Raw genomic sequence first — 18,769 nt, 5'->3', positions numbered from 1 at the left:
TGGGGGGGTGATGCGATGAAGGTGTGGCTCGCTCTGGCTGGCAGCAGGGCATAGCCCCTGCTCCCAATGCTGCTGCACCTGCATCAGCAATGACAGCGGGGGCTCTGCCCTGTCACTGCTTGGCAGCCAGCGCAGGAGGTGCGGAAGGCAGGTGCAGCAGCACTGGGAGCTGGGGCTATGTCCTGCTGCAGCTTGCCCCCTTCTGTCAGGAGTGAGCCATGCCTGCATCCTGCACCCCCCACTCCGGCTGGGCAAGTGGCATCAGGGCAGAGCCTCCGCTCCACATGCTGCTGTGTCTGCATCCCATTCATCTAGAAACCGTCTCTGACTGTCCTTAACCTGCACAGCTGTGACGTGCCACTACAGGCCTGGTAATCAGGGGCAGTGCTAGGAGCTGTTACTGTGAGTTGACACCAGAGGGGTGGTGAGACAGGACAGGCTTCTATCCTTGCTCTATGGGTGGGGGTGAGAGACAACCTCAGATTCTGGAGGACTTCAGCTTCAGTGGAACATCTATGGGGAGTGGCCACAACTTAATGGAATAGGAGCTGGGTAGTGTGGATCAGAGATAACCCTGCCCTGCAGTGGTGTAACTTTGAGCCACATCATGAGTGCTTAAAACCAGTTTAAGGTATTAATATGTGGACAATCCAGGGGTTAAGAGCTCCAGGAGCCACCCAAAATTACCGTGAAACAAAGCCCTTATAAAAAGGCAGCCTGTAGCGAACTATGGGAGTAGCAAACAGAGGGCAATGAACAGAGAAGGAGTTTGCCTAGAGAGTTCACCATAGGAGGGAACCAGGGAGCAGGGAGTATGTGTATGTGTGTGGGTGCGTGGAAGCATGGGCAAGGGTCCTGGTGTGGGTGCTTGGTGTACAGGTTCTTGTGGTGTTACTTGTTTTTTTCCCTTCTCCTCTCTCTATTTATCCTGACAGCATAGGTGTGCTCCAAGGTACAGCTGTATGAGCGCTCGTGAGGCACTGGCTGGGTACCAGAGGATTGGAAAAGGGCCAGTGTGGTCCCCATTTACAAGAACGGGAGAAAGGAGGACCCCAGCAATTATAGGCCAGTCAGTCTTACCTCAGTCCTTGTGAAGACCTTTGAGAAAATGATCAAGAAGCACATCTGCGAGGGCCTAGCAGGGAAGGTAATGCTCAGGGGCAACCAACATGGGTTAATTGAGGGCAGGTCCTGCCTGCCTAACCTGGTTTCTTTTAATGATCAGGTCACAAAGTCCCTGGATGAGGGTGTCGGTGTGGATGTCATCTTCCTGGGCTTTAAGAAGGCCTTTGACATGGTTACTACCACAATCTCTTAAAAAAACTAGGTGACTGCGGCATTGATGCATACACAGTCAGATGGGTGGCAAATTGGCTAGATGGTCACACCCAGAGAGTTGTTTTCAACCTGGAGGGATGTGGGCAGTGGAGTCCCCCAGGGCTTGGCCTTGGGGCCTGTACTGTTCAACATCTTTATCAGCCATCTGGATGTGGGTGTGTAATGCACGCTGTCCAAATTCACTGATGACACCAAGTTGTGGGGCGAGGTGGGCACGCTGGAGGGGTGGGACAGAATCCAGCTAGATCTAGACAAATTACAGAGGTGGGCGGATGAGAATAGGATAGAATTCAATGGAGACAAGTGCAAGGTGCTGCATCTAGGGAGAAAGAACCAGCAATGCACCTATAGGCTGGGGAACACCCTTCTGGTCCATACGGTGGCAGAAAGGGATCTTGGAGTCATTGTTGACTTCAGGATGAACATGAGCCACCAATGAGAGGAAGCAGTCAGTAAAGCAAACCGTACCTTGTCATGCACCTACAGATGCATCACAGGCAAGTCCAGGGAGGTGATCCTTCCCCTCTATGTGGCATTGGTCAAGCCACAGCTGGAGTACTGTGTCCAGTTCTGGGCGCCGCACTTCAAGAGGGATGTGGCTAGCATTGAGAGGGTCCAGAGGAGGGCCACTCACATGGTCAAGGGGCAGTGGGGCAGGCCCTATGAAGAGAGTCTAAAGGGCCTGAACCTATTCAGCCTCCACAAGAAAAGGGTGAGAGGGGATCTGGTGGCCATTTACAAACTCACCGGTGGGAACCCATGGGAATTGGGGAAGGCTCTTTTTCCCCAGGCTTACTAGGAATAATGGCCACAAATTGTTAGAGAGAAGGTTCGGGCCGGACATCAAGGTTAGGGCTGCCAGGCTCTGGAATGGGCTCCCAAATGAGGTGGTGCTCTCTCCTACCTTGGGGGTCTTCAAGAGGAGGCTGGACAGATATTTGGCTGGGGTGATATGATCCCAGCACTCGTTCCTGCCCGGGGTGGGGGGTTGGACCTGATGATCTGTTTAGGTCCCTTCTGACCCTAAGCACTATGATACTATGAAAAGGAGCAAAGGAGGCACAAATGGAGTCTGGGTCTGTTGTGACCTGTATCAGATGTACCATGCTTGTGTTCCTCTCTGAGGGTCATCTACACCAAATCTAAGCTGGTGTCTGACTTGGAGGAGCAGATTCACAGATTGGAAGCATGGGTATCCAGAAAGGTTACTTGGACAAGAGTTTCATAGATTTCATAGACATTAGGGCTGGAAGGGACCTCGGAAGATCCAAGGGGGAGGAAGCCAGCAGGGGTCATGGGATTCCAGCAAGATAAACATCCAAATTTCTCTTGAAGGCATTCAAGGTAGATACTTGAACCACCTGCGGCAGCAGTCTATTACAGACCTTGGGGGCTCGAAAAGTAAAGAAGTTCTTCCTTATGTCCATCCTGAAATGGTCATGGAGGAGTTTGTGACCATTTGACCTTGTTATCCATTGGGCCGCTCTGGTGAACAAACGTTCCCCCAGTTCCTGGTCAGCACCCCTTATAAACTTATAGGCAGCCACCAGATCACCCCTGAGCCTACACTTTTCCAGGCTGAAGAGTCCCATAGTTCTCAGCCTCTCATCATAAGGTCTGTTTTCCTGACCCCTGATCATGCGCGTGGCTCTTCTCTGGACTCTCTCAAGCTTCTCCACATCCTTTTTGAATTGTGGAGCCCAAAACTGGATGCAGTACGCTACGGATGAAAGGCACTTGGGGTTCATGATGGGTTACATTAGGCTGGTACTGGAGGGGCCAAAGGGCAATGGCAAGAAGTGGCAGCATGTGACTACTTAAAGAAGGAGGGCCCCCAGAATTGAAAAGGAGTCGACTGAAATCAGCAACTTCTTTTAAGCACTCTATAGTGAACTGCTGAGGAAGAGGCAGCGGAAGGAACATCTGCAGGCATTAGGCAGAGGAGGCAACATCCCAGAGAGCAGGAAGTACAAGGCCCCAAGGACATGGGGTCCAGGACCACAGCCCCAAGAAGGAAGAGAAGAGTGGTGGAGGATGGTGACTTCCTTCTGCATTGGACATAGGTACCAATTTGTCATCCAGATTTGGGAGGTGTGCTGCCTGCCTGGATCCAAAATTCAGGACATCACAGAGAGTCTGCCAAAGTTCATCCACCCTTTGGACCACTAGCCCTTCCTAATGGTCCACATAGGGACCAACGATACGGTCAGGAATTACACTGAACAGATCAGAGGTGACTATGAGACTCTTGGCAGAAGGATTAAGGAGCTTGAAGCACAAGTGGTATTCTCATTGATTCTTCTCATGGAAGGCAGGGGTCCAGGCAGAGACTGTCATATCCTGGAAGTGAACATGTGGCTGAGATGGTGATATCCATGTGAAAGCTTCAGCTTTCAGAATAGGTAGATTTTCTTGGACGGAGGGCTGCTATCAAGAGATGGGACCCATCTGACAAGAATGGGAAAGAGCATCTTTGGGCATTATCTGGCCAACCTGGTAAGGAAGGTTCCACAGGGGATGGTGATCAAAACCCTCCAGCAACAGAGTATGAAGTCCAGAGGGGAAAAGACTTGAAGAAGCAACTCACCTCTGTGAAAAGGCCAGCGAGCTACAGGACTGCAACAAGTGGCACAAAAAGGAAATGAGGAGATCAAAATGCAAAATACATCAAATGCATGTATACAAATATGAGAAGTATGGGGAATAAACAAGATAAGCTGGAAGCTGCAGCCTGTGAAAAGAACTATTATATGATCTGTACCACTAAGACCTGATGGGATAGCCCTTATGACTGGAATATGAACATTGAGGATTGCATTCTGTTTCAGAAGGACAAGGTAGGGAGAAAAAGGTAGTGGTGCTACCTTTTATGTCAGAAACACATATACTTGTTCCCTGATTCAGGAAGAAGAAGATGGCAAAATAGAATGGATTTGGGTGAAGATGCAGCACCAATATGATGGTGGGGATTTATTATAAGCCACCTAATCAGGAAGAGGAGATTTCATAGATTTCATAGACATTAGGGCTGGAAGGAACTTTGGAAGGTCATCAAGTCCAGCCCCCTGCCCCAGGGACAGGAATTCAGCTGGGGTCATAGGATTCCAGCAAGATAAACATCCAAATTTCTCTTGAAGGCGTTCAAAGTAGGTGCTTGAACCACCTTCAAAGGCAGGCTATTCCAGACCTTGGGGGCTTGGAAAGTAAAGAAGTTCTTCCTTATGTCCAGCCTGAAATGGTCTTGGAGGAGTTTATGACTGTTCAACCTTGTCATCCCTTGGGGCGCTCTGGTGGACAAACGTTCCCCCAGATATTGGTGAGTACCCTTATAAACGTATAGGCAGTAATCAGATCACACCTGAGCCTGCGCTTTTCCAGGCTGAAGAGTCCTGTAGCTCTCAGCCTCTCATCATAAGGTCTATTTTCCTGACCTCTGATCATGCACGTGGCTCTTCTCTGGACTCTCTCAAGCTTCTCTACATCCTTTTTGAATTGTGGAGCCTAAAACTGGACACAGTACTCCAGCTGTGGCCTCACCAAGGCTGAGTACAAGGGGAGAAAGAAATCCTGGGATTTGCTTGAGAAGCATCTATGGATGCAAGCTAGCGTTTTGCTCTCTTTACTAGCAGCATCATCGCATTGAAGGCTCATGTTCATCTTGTGGTCAATCATGACCTCCAAGTCCCTTTTGTCCATAGTGCCAGCTAGCATAGCACTGCCGAGCCTATAAGCATGCTGTGGGTTTTTCCTCCCAAAGTGGAGAACCTTGCATTTTTCAGTGTTAAACATCATCAGGTTCTTGTCTGCCCATTTCCTGAGCCTGTAAAGGTCAGCCTGGATCACCCTCCTGTCCTCAGGTGAGGATGCTTTACCCCAAAGTTTGGTGTCATCGGTGAAATTGGCCAGTCCACTTCTGACTCCAATGTCCATATCATTAATGAAGATGTTGAATAATATAGGTCCAATGACAGAGCCTTGAGGGACCCCACTGGTCACAGCACACCATGACAATTAACTTCCATCAACCACCACACTCTGGGTCCAGCCATGTAGCTAATCCCCCAGCCAGTGTATCGTGGTGGACCCAAGGCCACAGTTGGCCAGTTTTGCCATGAGGTGATCACAGGATACCAGATCAAAGGCTTTTTTAAAGTTAAGATATATGACATCAATCTCCTCTCCCTTGTCCAGGTGATAGGTCACCTGGTCATAATAGGATGGTCAAGATGGATGAGGCACTCTTCAAGCTGATGACAAATCTATCCAAAAGTTATGGGATGATACTGATAGGAGACTTCAATTTTCCAGACATCTGCTGAAAGAATAATGCAGCCAAACATAAAGGCCATTTTTACATGTGCTGCAGGACGCAGTGTTGGGTGCTTTAATTGGTGAGCTGTGCTAATTAAAAGCACACGTGCGTCACATGTATCAGTGTCACTGCACATCCCCACACTGAAAAAATGGTGGCAGGGAGTTTTGAGTTAAAGCTCATTGAACATGTTTTATTTCAAAGTGCCCCGCTGCCATTTTTTCAACACAGAGATTTGTGGTGACGCTGATACACATGACACAGAAGGCTGCCAGAGCAGATCAATTTCCATGCTCCAGCAGACTCGATTAATCCTGCCTGCTCCAATGTGCTGGACTTCCAGCAAGCTCTGTGGATGTGTATAGGAGTCCGTAATGTCAAGCCAGTTCCTAACTTGCATGGAGGACATCTTTCTCTTCTGGAAAAGAGAGGATACAACTAGGGGATTATTTATCTTGGATCTTGACCAGACCAACAGGGAATAATTGGTGGAGGGTGTGAAGGTGATAGGTAACTTGGGAGGAAGTGACGATATGAATGAATTCCAGCTCCTGAGACAGAGAAAGCATAAGGTCAGCAAAATTAGGATGCTAGATTTAAAAAAAGGTGGATTACATCTGACTCAGGGAGCTAATAGGCATGGTGTCAAGAGAAGATATATTAAAGAATAAAGGGCTGGGAGCTTCTAAGGGGCACAGTACAGGCAGTCCTTGGACTTATGAAACAATTAGTTCCTGAAAACCACGTCTTAAGTCAAAACATTGTAACTTGGAACCAATTTTTCCATAGGAAACAATGTTATAAATGGGGGAGTGGCTCCTGAACCAAGGTGTGATACCCTATTTTTACCAAAAATAACCCAGAATTTTATACTCAATCAATTATAGATGAGTAATGTAGCTACATGAATGTATTTATATTGTAAATAGCAATTATATTGATTTGGAAGGACTTTGAGGTGACTTTGCTGGACTTTTTGAAGGGTTCTTGGCTGGTGTCTTCTCAGGAGTCTTGTCTGCATGTTTTTCTGGAGTCTTGACTGCTTACTTAAAGAAGGTGTCCAAGGAAGTCTGGACAGATGTTTTCCAGGGAGATGGGTGACACAGTGTGGCATCGGATCAAGCATTGCAAAGTTGAAACTGATGTCAGAAAGTTGAAACAGGGTGTCAATTTATAAACGTTGTAAGTACGAAATGTTGTAAGTCGAGGACTGCCTGTATTGGAATCTCAACACAAAACTATCCCAACACAATGAAAGCACAAGAAGAATGGCAACAGACCAATGTGGCTGCACAGGAAGCTTCTAAAATGCCTCAAAAGCAAAAAAGAAAGCATGCAGACAATGGAATAATGGGCAGGTTATCGGGATGTGTACTGAGAAATAGCAAGAACCTGCAAGGACAAAATCAAAAAGGCAAAGATAAAGAAGAAGCTGCACCTGGCAAGAAAGGTTAAGGACAATAAAAAGAGGTTCTATAAGTATGTTGGCCAGAAAAGAAGGACCAAGGAGGCTGTGGGTCCTCTGTTAACAAGCCAAGTGGAGCTCTTAACCTAAGATACAAAGAAGATGGAGCTGCTCAACAGCTACTTTGCCTCAGTATTCACAAAAAATTAAGATTCCAGACACCTAATAGGGATTATCTGGATAAAAAAGGTGGCAAGCTGAGGAAGGAGATAACAAAAGAGACAATCAGAGAGCTTTTGTTGACTGAATGAATTTTAGTCAGAAGGGCCAGATGAGCTTCATCCCAGGATCCTAAAGTAACTGGCAAAGGAGATCTAAGAGCCCTTGGCAATGATCTTTATGAAGTCATGGGAGACAGGTAGGTACCAGAGGACTGGAAAAGGGCAAATGTAGTGCCCCTCTTTAAAAAAGGCAAGAAGGAGGACCTGGGGAACTACAGACCAGTTAGCCTCACCTCAATACCTGGTAAGTTGCTGAAGCATATCCTAAGGAAGGCCGTTTGCAAGCATCTGGAGGAGGAAAGGCTGACTGCAAGCAGCCAGCATGGATTTATGAAAAACAAATCATGTCAAACAAACCTGATCTCCTTCTTTGACAAAGTAACTACTTGGGTGGGTGAAGGGAATGCTGTGGATATAGAGTATCTGGACTTCAGCAAGACAAGGTTCCTTGAGTTAATTTGATATCTTTTATTAGACCAACCCAAATAGTTGGAGAATATTTATTAAGCAAGCTTTTGGGTTCAAAAACCCTGAACCCCTGCAACATGGACTTCAGCAAGGCTTTTGACAAGGTTCCACATGAACTTCTCATAAAATAAGTGGAGAAATATGGACTGAATAAACTACTACAAGGTGGATAGTTAACTGGCTCAATACCTGCATGCAAAGGGTAATTATTAATGGGTCCATAGCAGAATGGCAGGAGGTTTCAAGTGGAGTCCCACAGGGGTCTGCCTTGTCCCAGTGCTGTTTATCATATTTATTAATGATTTGGATGCTGGCATAGAAAGCTTCTTGAGGAAGTTTGCAGATAATTCTATGATTCTATGGCAAAACTAGGAAGGATTGTGAACATGTAGGAGCATGAGCATGCAATTCAGAATGAACTCGACTTATTGGAAAGCTCGGCTAGATCTAACAGGATGAAGTTCAGTGTGGACAAATGCAAGGTGCTATACCTCAGGAGGAATAAAAAAACACAGATACAAAATGGGGGACACTTGGGTGGCTGGAAAAGGAGTTGGGAGTCTTGGTAGACCACAGACTCAATATGAGTCTGCAGTGTGATGCAGCCGTACAAAAGGTGAATGCATGTCCAGCTTGCAGAAAAGGTGCTTAAGGGGGGGACATGATAGCGGTCTTCAAACAGCTGAAGGTCTTCCATAAAGAAGAGGGAAAGCACCTTTTCTCTCTTGCTGCAAAGTGGAGGTTGCAGACCAGTGGCTTTAAGATGTAGCACAATAAATTTAGTTAGATATCTGGAAAAAATTCTTCACTATTAGAATAGTGAGGCAGTGGAATAGACTGCTTAGGTAAGTTTTGGACTCTCCATCACTGGAGGTGTTCAAAAGAGGTTGGACAGTTACTGGTCAGGGATGATCTAGGTACTGTAAGAGCTGCCTTAATTGGCACCTTACAAGCTGGCATGCTCTATTAACCGGCATGCTGGCTTGTAAGGTAAAAGTGAAACCGTGGCACTTCTGGTTTTGCCAAGCCCCCACAGCCCAAGGCATAGCACGGCCCAGGGCATAGCAGGAGCCCACGGGGCCTGTGGGAGGGTCAGTGATGCGGTGGGAGGTGGGGGGACGCTCCGGATGCAGCGGGAGAAGCAGCAGCCCAAACAGGCAAAGACGCCTGTTCGGGCCTCTCAATTAACTGGCATATTTTGTTATCCGGCACCCCCCATTCCCCATGGGTGCCACATAACAAAGCTTTTGCTGTATATTATAGCAGCACCAGAAGTCTGGATCTAATTGGGGTATCACTGTGCTAGATGTTGCACAAACACACTTCAAAAGATAGTCCCTGCCCTTAATTTACAGTCTAGCTCAGTTGCTGTGAAGCTCTCACAGGATTCAGTGGGCGTTGAGCAGGTTTAAGTGAGGACAGAATTATAACTTGTTGTCTAATTTACAACAGGCACCATGAAATGGAAACAGACTTGGAACTGTTTTCTAGAAAGCATTGTACCTGTAACAGGTTGAGATTTTCCCATCAGTTTAGGGCATTTAGACACAGTCTTCAGTTAGTTTTAATTCTTTCTGTTAGTGATAGTACTCTTAGTTTACGATGGTTGTTGTAAATTAGAAACAAGTTATAGTTCTGTCCTCACTTAAACCTGCTCAGTGACCACTGAATCCTATGACAACTTCACAGCAACTGAGCTAAACTCTAAATTAAGAGCAGGGACTACCTTTTGAAGTGTGTTTGTGCAGGATCTAGCACAGTGATACCCCAATTAGATCTGGACTTTTGGTGCTGCTATAATGTACAATACTAATAAAAAAAACCTTTTGGTTTTAGGTTTTACTCTTCCTTATAGGGATATTTAGCTACTCCAAATGATCTTGACAGGTGAGGAAAACACAATAATCTTTCAACTTCCTCAGCTGTGCTTGCATTCATTGGAATTTGGATGGCACAGTATGGTCTTAGTTAAGAAAACTTACAGTAGTCATCTTGGCTCTCAAAAATGCCATAGAATGAATTAGAAAGATTGAGAGTGTGAGCAGGAGAGGAGGGGGCGGGTTTGTTCTTTCTTGAGATAAACAGGTCTATTTTCCCCAGCGCTCATTCCTTATCTGTTATGAATATCTTTATTAATAAACAAAAGCCTACTTTTAATTATTGCAGCTGTGCTAACAAATTATTCAAAATGATGAAATTAAGATTAGCCAGTAAGGGTTAGTCAATTTATCAGTAATTTGTTTTAAAAGTAAACACAATTTTTGAATAGTGAAAAAGAATTGAGCAGGCTTTGTGACAGGACCTACCAGTAATGGTTGTAAAATGTGATGGAGAAGTCATAGTCACGAAGGGAGGGGTGATGTATTTTGCCTTCACTCCCTCATTTACCAGACGATCCATGTTTGGTGTGTAAACATCCTGGTCATAATCCCAGCGAAATCCATCAAAAGAAACAAGAAGCAGTTTGTTAAAGTTCTTTTCCTTCTGGTTCCTACCAATTGGATGGCAAGCATTTAGTTTCAGGAGGGCAAGCAGCAGTACGAGACAGCTGAGTTTCTTCATGCTGAGATTGCTAAGAGAAGAGTAGGAGCCTGTGTAGTTCTGCTTTTCTCCTTTTTATCTGTGGTTAATGAGAGCAAAGCTCAAGCTAGATAAGGATGTTCACAGGTGCAGAGGGGTCAGAAGGGGTGCAGAGGGGATGGAGGAGGAATAAACCCTGTCCCTGTCCCCTTTGCCTCAGGTGGCCGTGCCGGCTGGCATCTAGCCATGCCCCTGCCCCTGCTGCTGCAGCAATAAGCGGGAAGCCGCAGGCAAACCCTGGATTGGGTCAATGCCGGTGGAACAGGGAGGGGGGAATTAAACCCCCTCCCTTTGAAGCTACTGCCCAGACTGGCCATGCCTGCCCAACACATCTTCCCTGCAGCCAAGAGCTGCTCTAACGCTCCCTGACTTTTGGCCTGAGCCACTGTCGGCACGTGCCTGTTAGGGCCGAATGAAACAGCACTGATTCATTTTGACTTCCGTTTGTCCATTTTGACAGGACAGTGTTTCATTTTGAGTTTTGTTTTGTTTCAAAACTGCTGTTCCTTTTTGTTTCGTCGAAACTGTTTCACTGTTTCAACGCTGTTTCGATGTTTCGCTCATAGGCTATAATGGGGATGCATGAAACTGCCTGTAATTTTGTCATTTTTTGGCAGATCTGGATGAAAAGAACAGGATTGGTAGCCCCTTCTGAGGGCATGAAGTCTGCCAAGCTTCCAGAAGATAGGTGCAGGAGTTTCTGGGACACTGCACCTCAAAGTCTTGAAAGCAAAACTTGTGTCACTTGTAAGTGTGAAGGCACAGGGTGGGTGAAAGCAGGAGGCATGGTCGCCCCTGCTGAAGCCATGAAGCCTGTCAGGTTTCAAGGAGATAAGTATAGGGGTTTCTGGGAAACTGCACCTGAAGCTGCTGACAAGCAAAACTTGAGACACGTGTGATTTTGTGTGTGTATTAAGGCATGCCTCACAGGTGCTGGGGCCTCTACACGACATGGTAGTGTGCCCCAATGAGCCATCCTCCTCCCCTACAGCCTCATCCCGGTCCACCACTTTAAATAACATTAGGTAAAATAATAACTTAGTGAGGAGCAGCACAGTAGCTCCAGCAGCATCTCAGGCAGCCAAACTGTGACAAAGCCTTTCTTTCCTCTTTTCTGCCCTCACTGTCCTTCCTCCTCTTCCCCCTCCCTCTTCTTACTGTCCGTTTCCCTGCAGGCAAGCCCTGCTTCAGCTTCGAAACTTGAAACATTTTGAAATGTTTTGAAACATTTCAACTGCCCTCGTTTCATTTCAAGGCTGTTTCAAAGCCCTTTGTTCTGTTTCTATTTCTCTGTTTTGAGGTCAAAATGAATTGAAACAGTGTCGAAACGAAACAGCTGGTGAGATTTTGCACAGCCCTAGTGCCTGTATTTCCTGAATGTCTATTTACTTGCAGATTGGTTCAATCTAGGTAGGTTAAGCTAACCTGTAAAGATTGAATCAATTCAGGCTCCAGCTTTTTGAATGTTTGTCCCTAGCCAGAGGGTGTAGTTTCCGCAAATAAGCCCCCCCAGAGATGTTTCCAACTAGACACATGTGCAAAATCATGAATTATTTTTAGAAATCATGGTCATATTTAAAAAAAAAATCTGGAGTATTTCTGACTGTAATGGATCTCTCATTTCAGGGATACTTACTGTATGAACATGTAAAATAACAAGTTCAGATGAAGACGTCAGCTCACGAGAAGTCTCATCTTTCAGACCATGAGAAAGAAGAACAAAAACTCTTCCATCTCTGACTAACTCTTGAACAGAAATCTGGTTAGTGTTAGGATGTCCTTGATGTGTAAGAATTGCCATCCACTAAAGAACGTACTCTTTAATCAAGGAAGCATCTAAAAAGGTACAGTGAAATGATGGAAGAAGCTACCAGGGCACCTTAGCTAGAGCTGTCATTGTTAAAGGATGATTGGGGTGACTATGCAGATTAATAGATTTTTAAATAAATATGGGAACATTATTATCATATAGACTGAGGCTCTTACATAACATGTAAAAGAACCTGTCCCCCCCAAGTAACTTCCACAATAAACTCATAGCTTCTGCTTGAACTATGTCGTATCTTTTTAGAAAGTTATCACATCTTGATTTCACGAATGCCAGTTGTTGGGAATTTATAATATGGCAAAGTTGTAAGATCCCTTTTTCAAAAGGCTTTTGCAAGTGTCCCAGCACCATATGAGAATTCTTTAGGAGCCAGTGTATAGAAATGTCCATATTCGCACACAAAGAATGGTTATTTGCAAATCTCAATGTCTGTCTATATGTGAAAGGCATCTGGACTTTTTTTTACCCTCAGATGAACATGGTAGATAGATATATTTTTAGAAGCCATTTGACAATTTGACCCCTCAGTTTTACCATGAGATTTGGATGCCAAGTCCAACCATACCTTCCAACAGCTGAGTAACTGTGGTGATAATGTGCCAAGTGAGTCATCAGAGAGCCCAGACAGAGAGGAAAACCATAATGTTCAGAAAAGAAGGTCAGTAATTAAAACTGGACTCTTCTAGGAAAGGAGAGAGAAGAAAATTAAACTGCCAGCAATGAATAATGAGAAATCTTTGATGGAATTAGTGAGGCAGAACAGATACTTAATGCTCCCTTATTTCTCCTGGAGTCTAAAGTTTTAGCTCAGACTTAGACAGTAAAGAGCAAGTTGGTTGAGAATCTAAACACAGGATGAAGAATCCATGAGAATGTACTGAAGCAGAGAGAAAAGACTTCAGAGAATTTGATAAAGATAAAATAAATTAACAGATCAGTGACTATTTGGACAAGCTGTGTCCGTGCGATCCATTCCTTCAATGGAGAATATCTCAATGGAGACTAAGTCCATAATCTACAAAACCCTTGTTTATTACCACTAGAATATCAAGGCAGTGGAAATGAGTCTAATTATATCATTGCTCTGTTCTTTTGGCAACCTAAGAAACCTGCATTTGTATTTGCAAAAGGGCTTCACAAGGTAGAGAAGATAAATGCCGTGGAGAGAATCAAACCAAGAAAGCTCTGTCTCCTTGTAATGAGGTGTACAAATTCCACAAGTCAACAAGGAGGCAGCATGCTGCTAGAGACCTAATCAAACACATCCTGGCTGCCTCTTCGTGAGATGTTTACTGTACAATAGACTAATTATCTGTGCAGTAAACATCTTGGTGTCTACATGTGCACCTCTACTAGGCTGGAGTAAACATATTTACTCTGCAGCAGGATAGTACTTGTATTTACTTGTACTTGTATGTACAAGTAATATCCTGCTGCGAAGTTAAAAAACTCCTGAGCAGTGCATATGTAGATGCTGGAGGGGCTGACTGGGGCACAAGGATGCTTCAATGTGGGGGCTGTCTTTCAGCTAGCTCCATGCTGAAGCACAGTCATGCTCCAGCACCTCTGCTGACCCTCAGTGTCCCTTGTCAGCTGGGGATGCTCTGCCCTAGCTCGATGTGCTGTGATCCTGGGCACATGTGCAGACGCATGCCTTACAGCAATAAGCACATGTAAACGTGCCCCCTGTCACATGGTAGAGGCAGGGGTCAAGCTCTGACCCAGGAGTTTAAAAAGGCAAGTCCATTAGCCCTCATTGTGAGAGATCAGGGTGACTGGAGCAAAAAAACAAAAACAAAAAACCATTTCTCTGTCAGAGCTCTGCTATGGAAAGTGAAGTTCATCTGCCAGCTGATTGTCAGGCCTAAAGGGGGTGGAAAACTTGTTTCTCTGTGTGTGATTTGCCTTTGGGTATGCTAGGAAGAGGGCGTAATTTTGTGCGACCTAGCTGAGAGGTTAGGTCAACAAGGTGTTGGATGCTGGGTGAATCAGATGAATTACCTGAATGGACCCAGAGACGTGGGCATTGCCACGCCACATTGCTTAGTGAGGTTCTGTCACCATCCTGCACCTCCCCTCTATTCTGTTTGGCCATTCTGTTCTTAAGTTTGAAGATCAGTACCAAAATACTGGCTTCCACCCATTGGACCAGAGAGAGACAATGAGGGTGATGCTCTAAGAAATTTACATTAATAAGAAGAAAGGTTAATAATATGATCATCATAACAAAATGTGATTTTGATAGGAGGACTTCTTTCCATCCATAATGTGGAAAATGAATTTTTTTTCAGGATTGTGGATTTTTAGGTATTCACAAGTGGTGCAGCAGCCTGTAGAACTCAGACACCAAGGACCTTCTGAGTCAACGGTGGAAGGAATCGTTGGGTACATGGTGACGTCACAGAGCTTGAAGCCCTCCATGTGCTTCCTTAGCTCCATCCAAATCACTTCAGTCTTTTGAAATGAATGTTTGGCCATCTCCCCTTCATCTGGTGGTGGATCTTGGAGATTTCCTTGGAGAGCCTATTCTATGCAGGTTCTACTACTGTGCCTGGCTCTGGGCAATCAGAAGTGGTATTACCTGTGCCTGATAGGCAGAAGACAGACAGTTAGGTGTCTGTTGTACATTGCTGACTGTGACGCTGTTCTTCTAAGGCACATAACGAGATGTTATAGCTTCATTTTCCCTCGTTTTGGTGTCAATCTCTCCTGCCACGACTTTGATGGGAGTGATTAAAGGGGGATACCACACGAGAAGAGTGCTCGCTTAGTTTTAATAATGAGCATCAACAATGCCCACTCACAGGAAGTGCAACTCGGCTAGCTGCCAGCTATATGTCCCTCAGTTGGCTCTCCCTACATGTTCCCAATTCACATATCAGTCCTGCAATAAACACTCACCGGGTGGGTGTCTGCAAGCTTGCCCTGCTTATCAGTTCACAGCAGCAACATCCCTGTCACAGATCCAGATGGAGCTGCAATCGTCTGGCTGAATCAGCAACTTGTCTTCCAACAGGTCAGATGCCCAGCACTCACCACTTCAACAAGAAGTTCTTGGCGAATCTCTCTCATCTCCTGTACTTCCGTGCAGGCTGCTTGTCGTCTCTGGCATCTAAACCCTCGGCTCCTCTTCCCCTTCTGGGGATCAGCTGATCGCATCGACAGTCCTTTATACAATGTTTCCACTTAGCTGTTGTCAATCTCCGGCTGTCTGCTGCCAGCCGGGAAGACTTGATTGGCAATTAAGCCTTTAGTTATCTCAATCTGCTTGAGCACCTCGTCACTGTCAGCTAGTAATGGATGCTTCACCAAAGTCCAAAGCGGGTATTTAGTGTCTTGGATGGGTGAACAGTCAAGGTGTCACCCAGTTCCATGGGTCCGACAGAAAGTCCTCAACAAATCGGGTGCTTTTCCCCGAACGTTCCCATAACAGGGGTAGTGTCTCCCTGTTACATAGCTCCCCCTTTAGTTAGAAGATCCTCTTCACTTTGTTAGTCCAATGTCTTTTCTTCAATATTCTCCATTTCCCTTCCAACCTCAGACCACCACTCATCTCCATCAGTTGTGGAATGGGGCAGGAAATCAGCTACCACGTTCCGCTTCCTGGCTCAGAACTCGACTGAAAAATGAAAAGGTTGTATGGTGAAAGCCCATCATAGTAGTCTCGCATTATCGATCTTAGTCATCTATAACCATCTTAGAGGCGCATGGTCTGTAATTAACACAAATTTCCAACCAAGTAAATAATATCTAAACAGTCCAATGCCTCACCCGATTGCAAGGCATTCCCATTCTATTGTGGAATACTTGGTCTTGGCCTTTGTCAACTTTTTACTGGCGTATGCTACAGGTCGTTTCTCACCCTGCCACTTTTCTATTATTCCTGCCTCTAACATTTGGACAAGTTCTTGCCTCACGGCTTCTCAGAGATGCCTGGGCAGCCTCCAACAGTGGTCTCTGACTACATACCCTTCCGGGGTCCTGATCTCATGGTATACTTCTCTGGCATTCGCAGGCCTGGCTTGGAACACATCCTGAAACCTACAGATTAGCTGCATTAGCTCTTCTTTCTGGTCTGCTGACAGCTCATCTCCTATTTGGGGCTCCCCTGGTTCCCACTCTGATACTCGGGGATCCCCTACTTCATCTAAATCTCTTACATCTTCTTTCATTAACCAGGATTCTCGACCATTCCATTTCTTTAACAAGTTTATGTGATAAACTTGTCTTCTCACTGGTTCAGTTCTTTGTACTTCATAATTTACAGGGCCTAACTTCTGAGTTACCTGGAATAAGCCCTGCCACCGAGCCACCAGTTTTTGGATATGGTCAGGTAGCAATACTATCACCCAATCACCAGCCTGTAAGTCTCGTTCTTGGGCATGATGATCATAGTTACATTTTTGTCTTTGTTGACTCATCTCTAAATTCCCTTGCACTACCTCCCGTACTCTCCCTAAATGTTCTCAGAAGTCCTGCATGGACTGAGTAGTCTCTCCTCTCTCAAAAGATCTCTCGGGCCAACCTTCACAAACAATATTCAATATACCTCTGGGTTTATGCCCGTAAACCAACTTGAATGGGGTACACCCCATTGGGGCTTGTGGGGCCTCTCTGACTGTGAATAACAATGGCAGTAGCATTAGCTCTCACTTCTGGGGGTCTCCCTGAATACAGGCCCACAGCATGCCTTTCAGAGTTCTATTGAAACTTTTTACTAAACTATCCGTCTGGGGGTGATAGACGGAGGACCTAAATTGTTTTATTTGGAGTGTCTCACATACCCTGCTCAAGACTCCTGACATAAAGGTCTTGCCTTGGTCTGTCAAAATGTCACAGGGTATTCCTACCTGTGATACCCACTTTATCAATTCTGCAGCCACCATTGATGCAGTGACACTATGCAAGGGTATTGCTTTGGGAAACTGCGTAATCTATCATGGCTAATACGCTGTGAAACCTGGCTGCACTCTTCAGCCCTGCAATATTTAATGCAATCCTGTCAAAAGGGCCTTCTGCCTGGGGCATTGGTATCAAGGGTACCTGGGTCAGCCTATAACTTGAAACTCTTTGACACTCGGGACATTCTGTACAATTTTTCTCTACCAGCTTGTACATCCTGGGCCAAAAAACTCTTTGTTTTAACTGTGCCTCGGTTTTATCCCATCCAAATGTCCTCCCATGGGCAGGGTATGAGCTATCTTTAACAACCTCGACCAGTACCATTGGGGTACCAAGATCTGGGCGACTTCTTCACCTCCCTTGCCCTTGTCTATCCAATACAGAATCCCGTTCCTTACCTCAAACCGAGGAAGCACCTCCGTTAACTCAGGTTGGATCACCTCCCAGCTAAGGAGGCTTGTCAGAGAGGCCCTAAAAGGCCACAACCCAATGGAGGGGGGAGTTCAGGACGAGTGGTTGCTCCTCAAGGGAGCAATCCTGGATGCGCAAGCAAAGTCCATCTCGTCTCAGAGGAAAGGCAGCAAAAGGGCACAGCATCCCCCTTGGCTCTCCAGGGAACTGGCGGACCCCCTGCATCTTAAAAGGAAGACCTACAAAGGATGGAGGACTGGAACCGCCACCAAGGAGGAATACTCTGCTCTGGTTTGGACTTGCAGAGAGGAAATCAGGAAAGCCAAGGCTGCAATGGAACTCCAGCTAGCTACAAATATCAAGGACAATAAAAAGTCCTTTTTTAGATATGTGGGGAGCTGGAGGAAAAGCAAGGGCAACACTGGCCCCCTGCTAAACCAGATGGGACAACTGACAATCAGTGCCCATGAAAAAGCAAACTTGCTCAATGGGTACTTTGCGTCAGTTTTTCACCAGTCCCATGGGGCACCCCTGCCCACTGTGCGGACAGGGAGGCCCAGGTGAGGAAGATTCCTTGCCCTCTATCGAAGCTGACCTTGTGAAGGAACACCTTGACAGGCTGGATACCTTCAAGTCAGCCAGCCCTGATGGGTTACACCCACGGGTACTCAGGGAGCTGGCGAGCATCATAGCTCAGCCCCTGGCACGGATCTTTGAGAGCTCTTGATGCTCTGGTGAAGTGCCCGATGATTGGAAGAGGGCCAATGTCATGCCTATCTTCAAGAAAGAGAGGAAAGTAGATCCGACAAACTACAGGCCCATTAGCCTGACCTCTAACTTGGGGAAGGTCTTGGAAAAGATTATCAAGGAGGCCATCCTTAACAGACTAGCTGAAGGCAATATCCTGAGGGATACCCAGCATGGGTTTGTTGTGGGTAGGTCTTGCTTGACCAATCTCATTTCCTTTTGTGACCAGGTGACCTATCACCTGGACAAGGGGGAAGAGATTGACGTTGTATACCTCAACTTTAAAAAAGCCTTTGATCTGTTATCCCACGATCACCTCTCGGCTAAACTGGCTAACTGCAGTCTTGACATCACCACGATCCACTGGCTGGGGAACTGGCTCTGCGGTAGGCCCCAGTGGGTGGTGTTCGACAGGAGCCAGTTGTCTTGGTGTGCTGTGACCAGCGGGGTCCCACAAGGCTCTGTCCTAGGGCCTATACTATTTAACATCTTCATCA

The 18,769-nt window shown here is 46.0% G+C and overlaps 1 protein-coding gene across 1 annotated transcript in view; it reads right to left on the bottom strand.

Annotated features, from left to right (window-relative positions):
• Nucleotides 1-10,366, bottom strand: part of LOC102375177 (ectonucleotide pyrophosphatase/phosphodiesterase family member 7-like) — a 60,109-nt gene extending 49,743 nt beyond the window's left edge. The window contains exon 1 of the mRNA XM_006015585.1: nt 10,111-10,366. Within this exon, the coding sequence (XP_006015647.1) occupies nt 10,111-10,366 (256 nt within the window). The remainder of the gene's footprint in view (nt 1-10,110) is intronic.
• Between the last annotated feature and the right edge of the window lie 8,403 nt (nt 10,367-18,769).

The sequence above is a fragment of the Alligator sinensis genome, unplaced genomic scaffold (genome assembly GCF_000455745.1).
Source record: "Alligator sinensis unplaced genomic scaffold, ASM45574v1 scaffold404_1, whole genome shotgun sequence".
Taxonomy (NCBI): Eukaryota; Metazoa; Chordata; order Crocodylia; family Alligatoridae; genus Alligator; species Alligator sinensis.
This window is presented reverse-complemented; position numbering and strand designations above follow the sequence as displayed.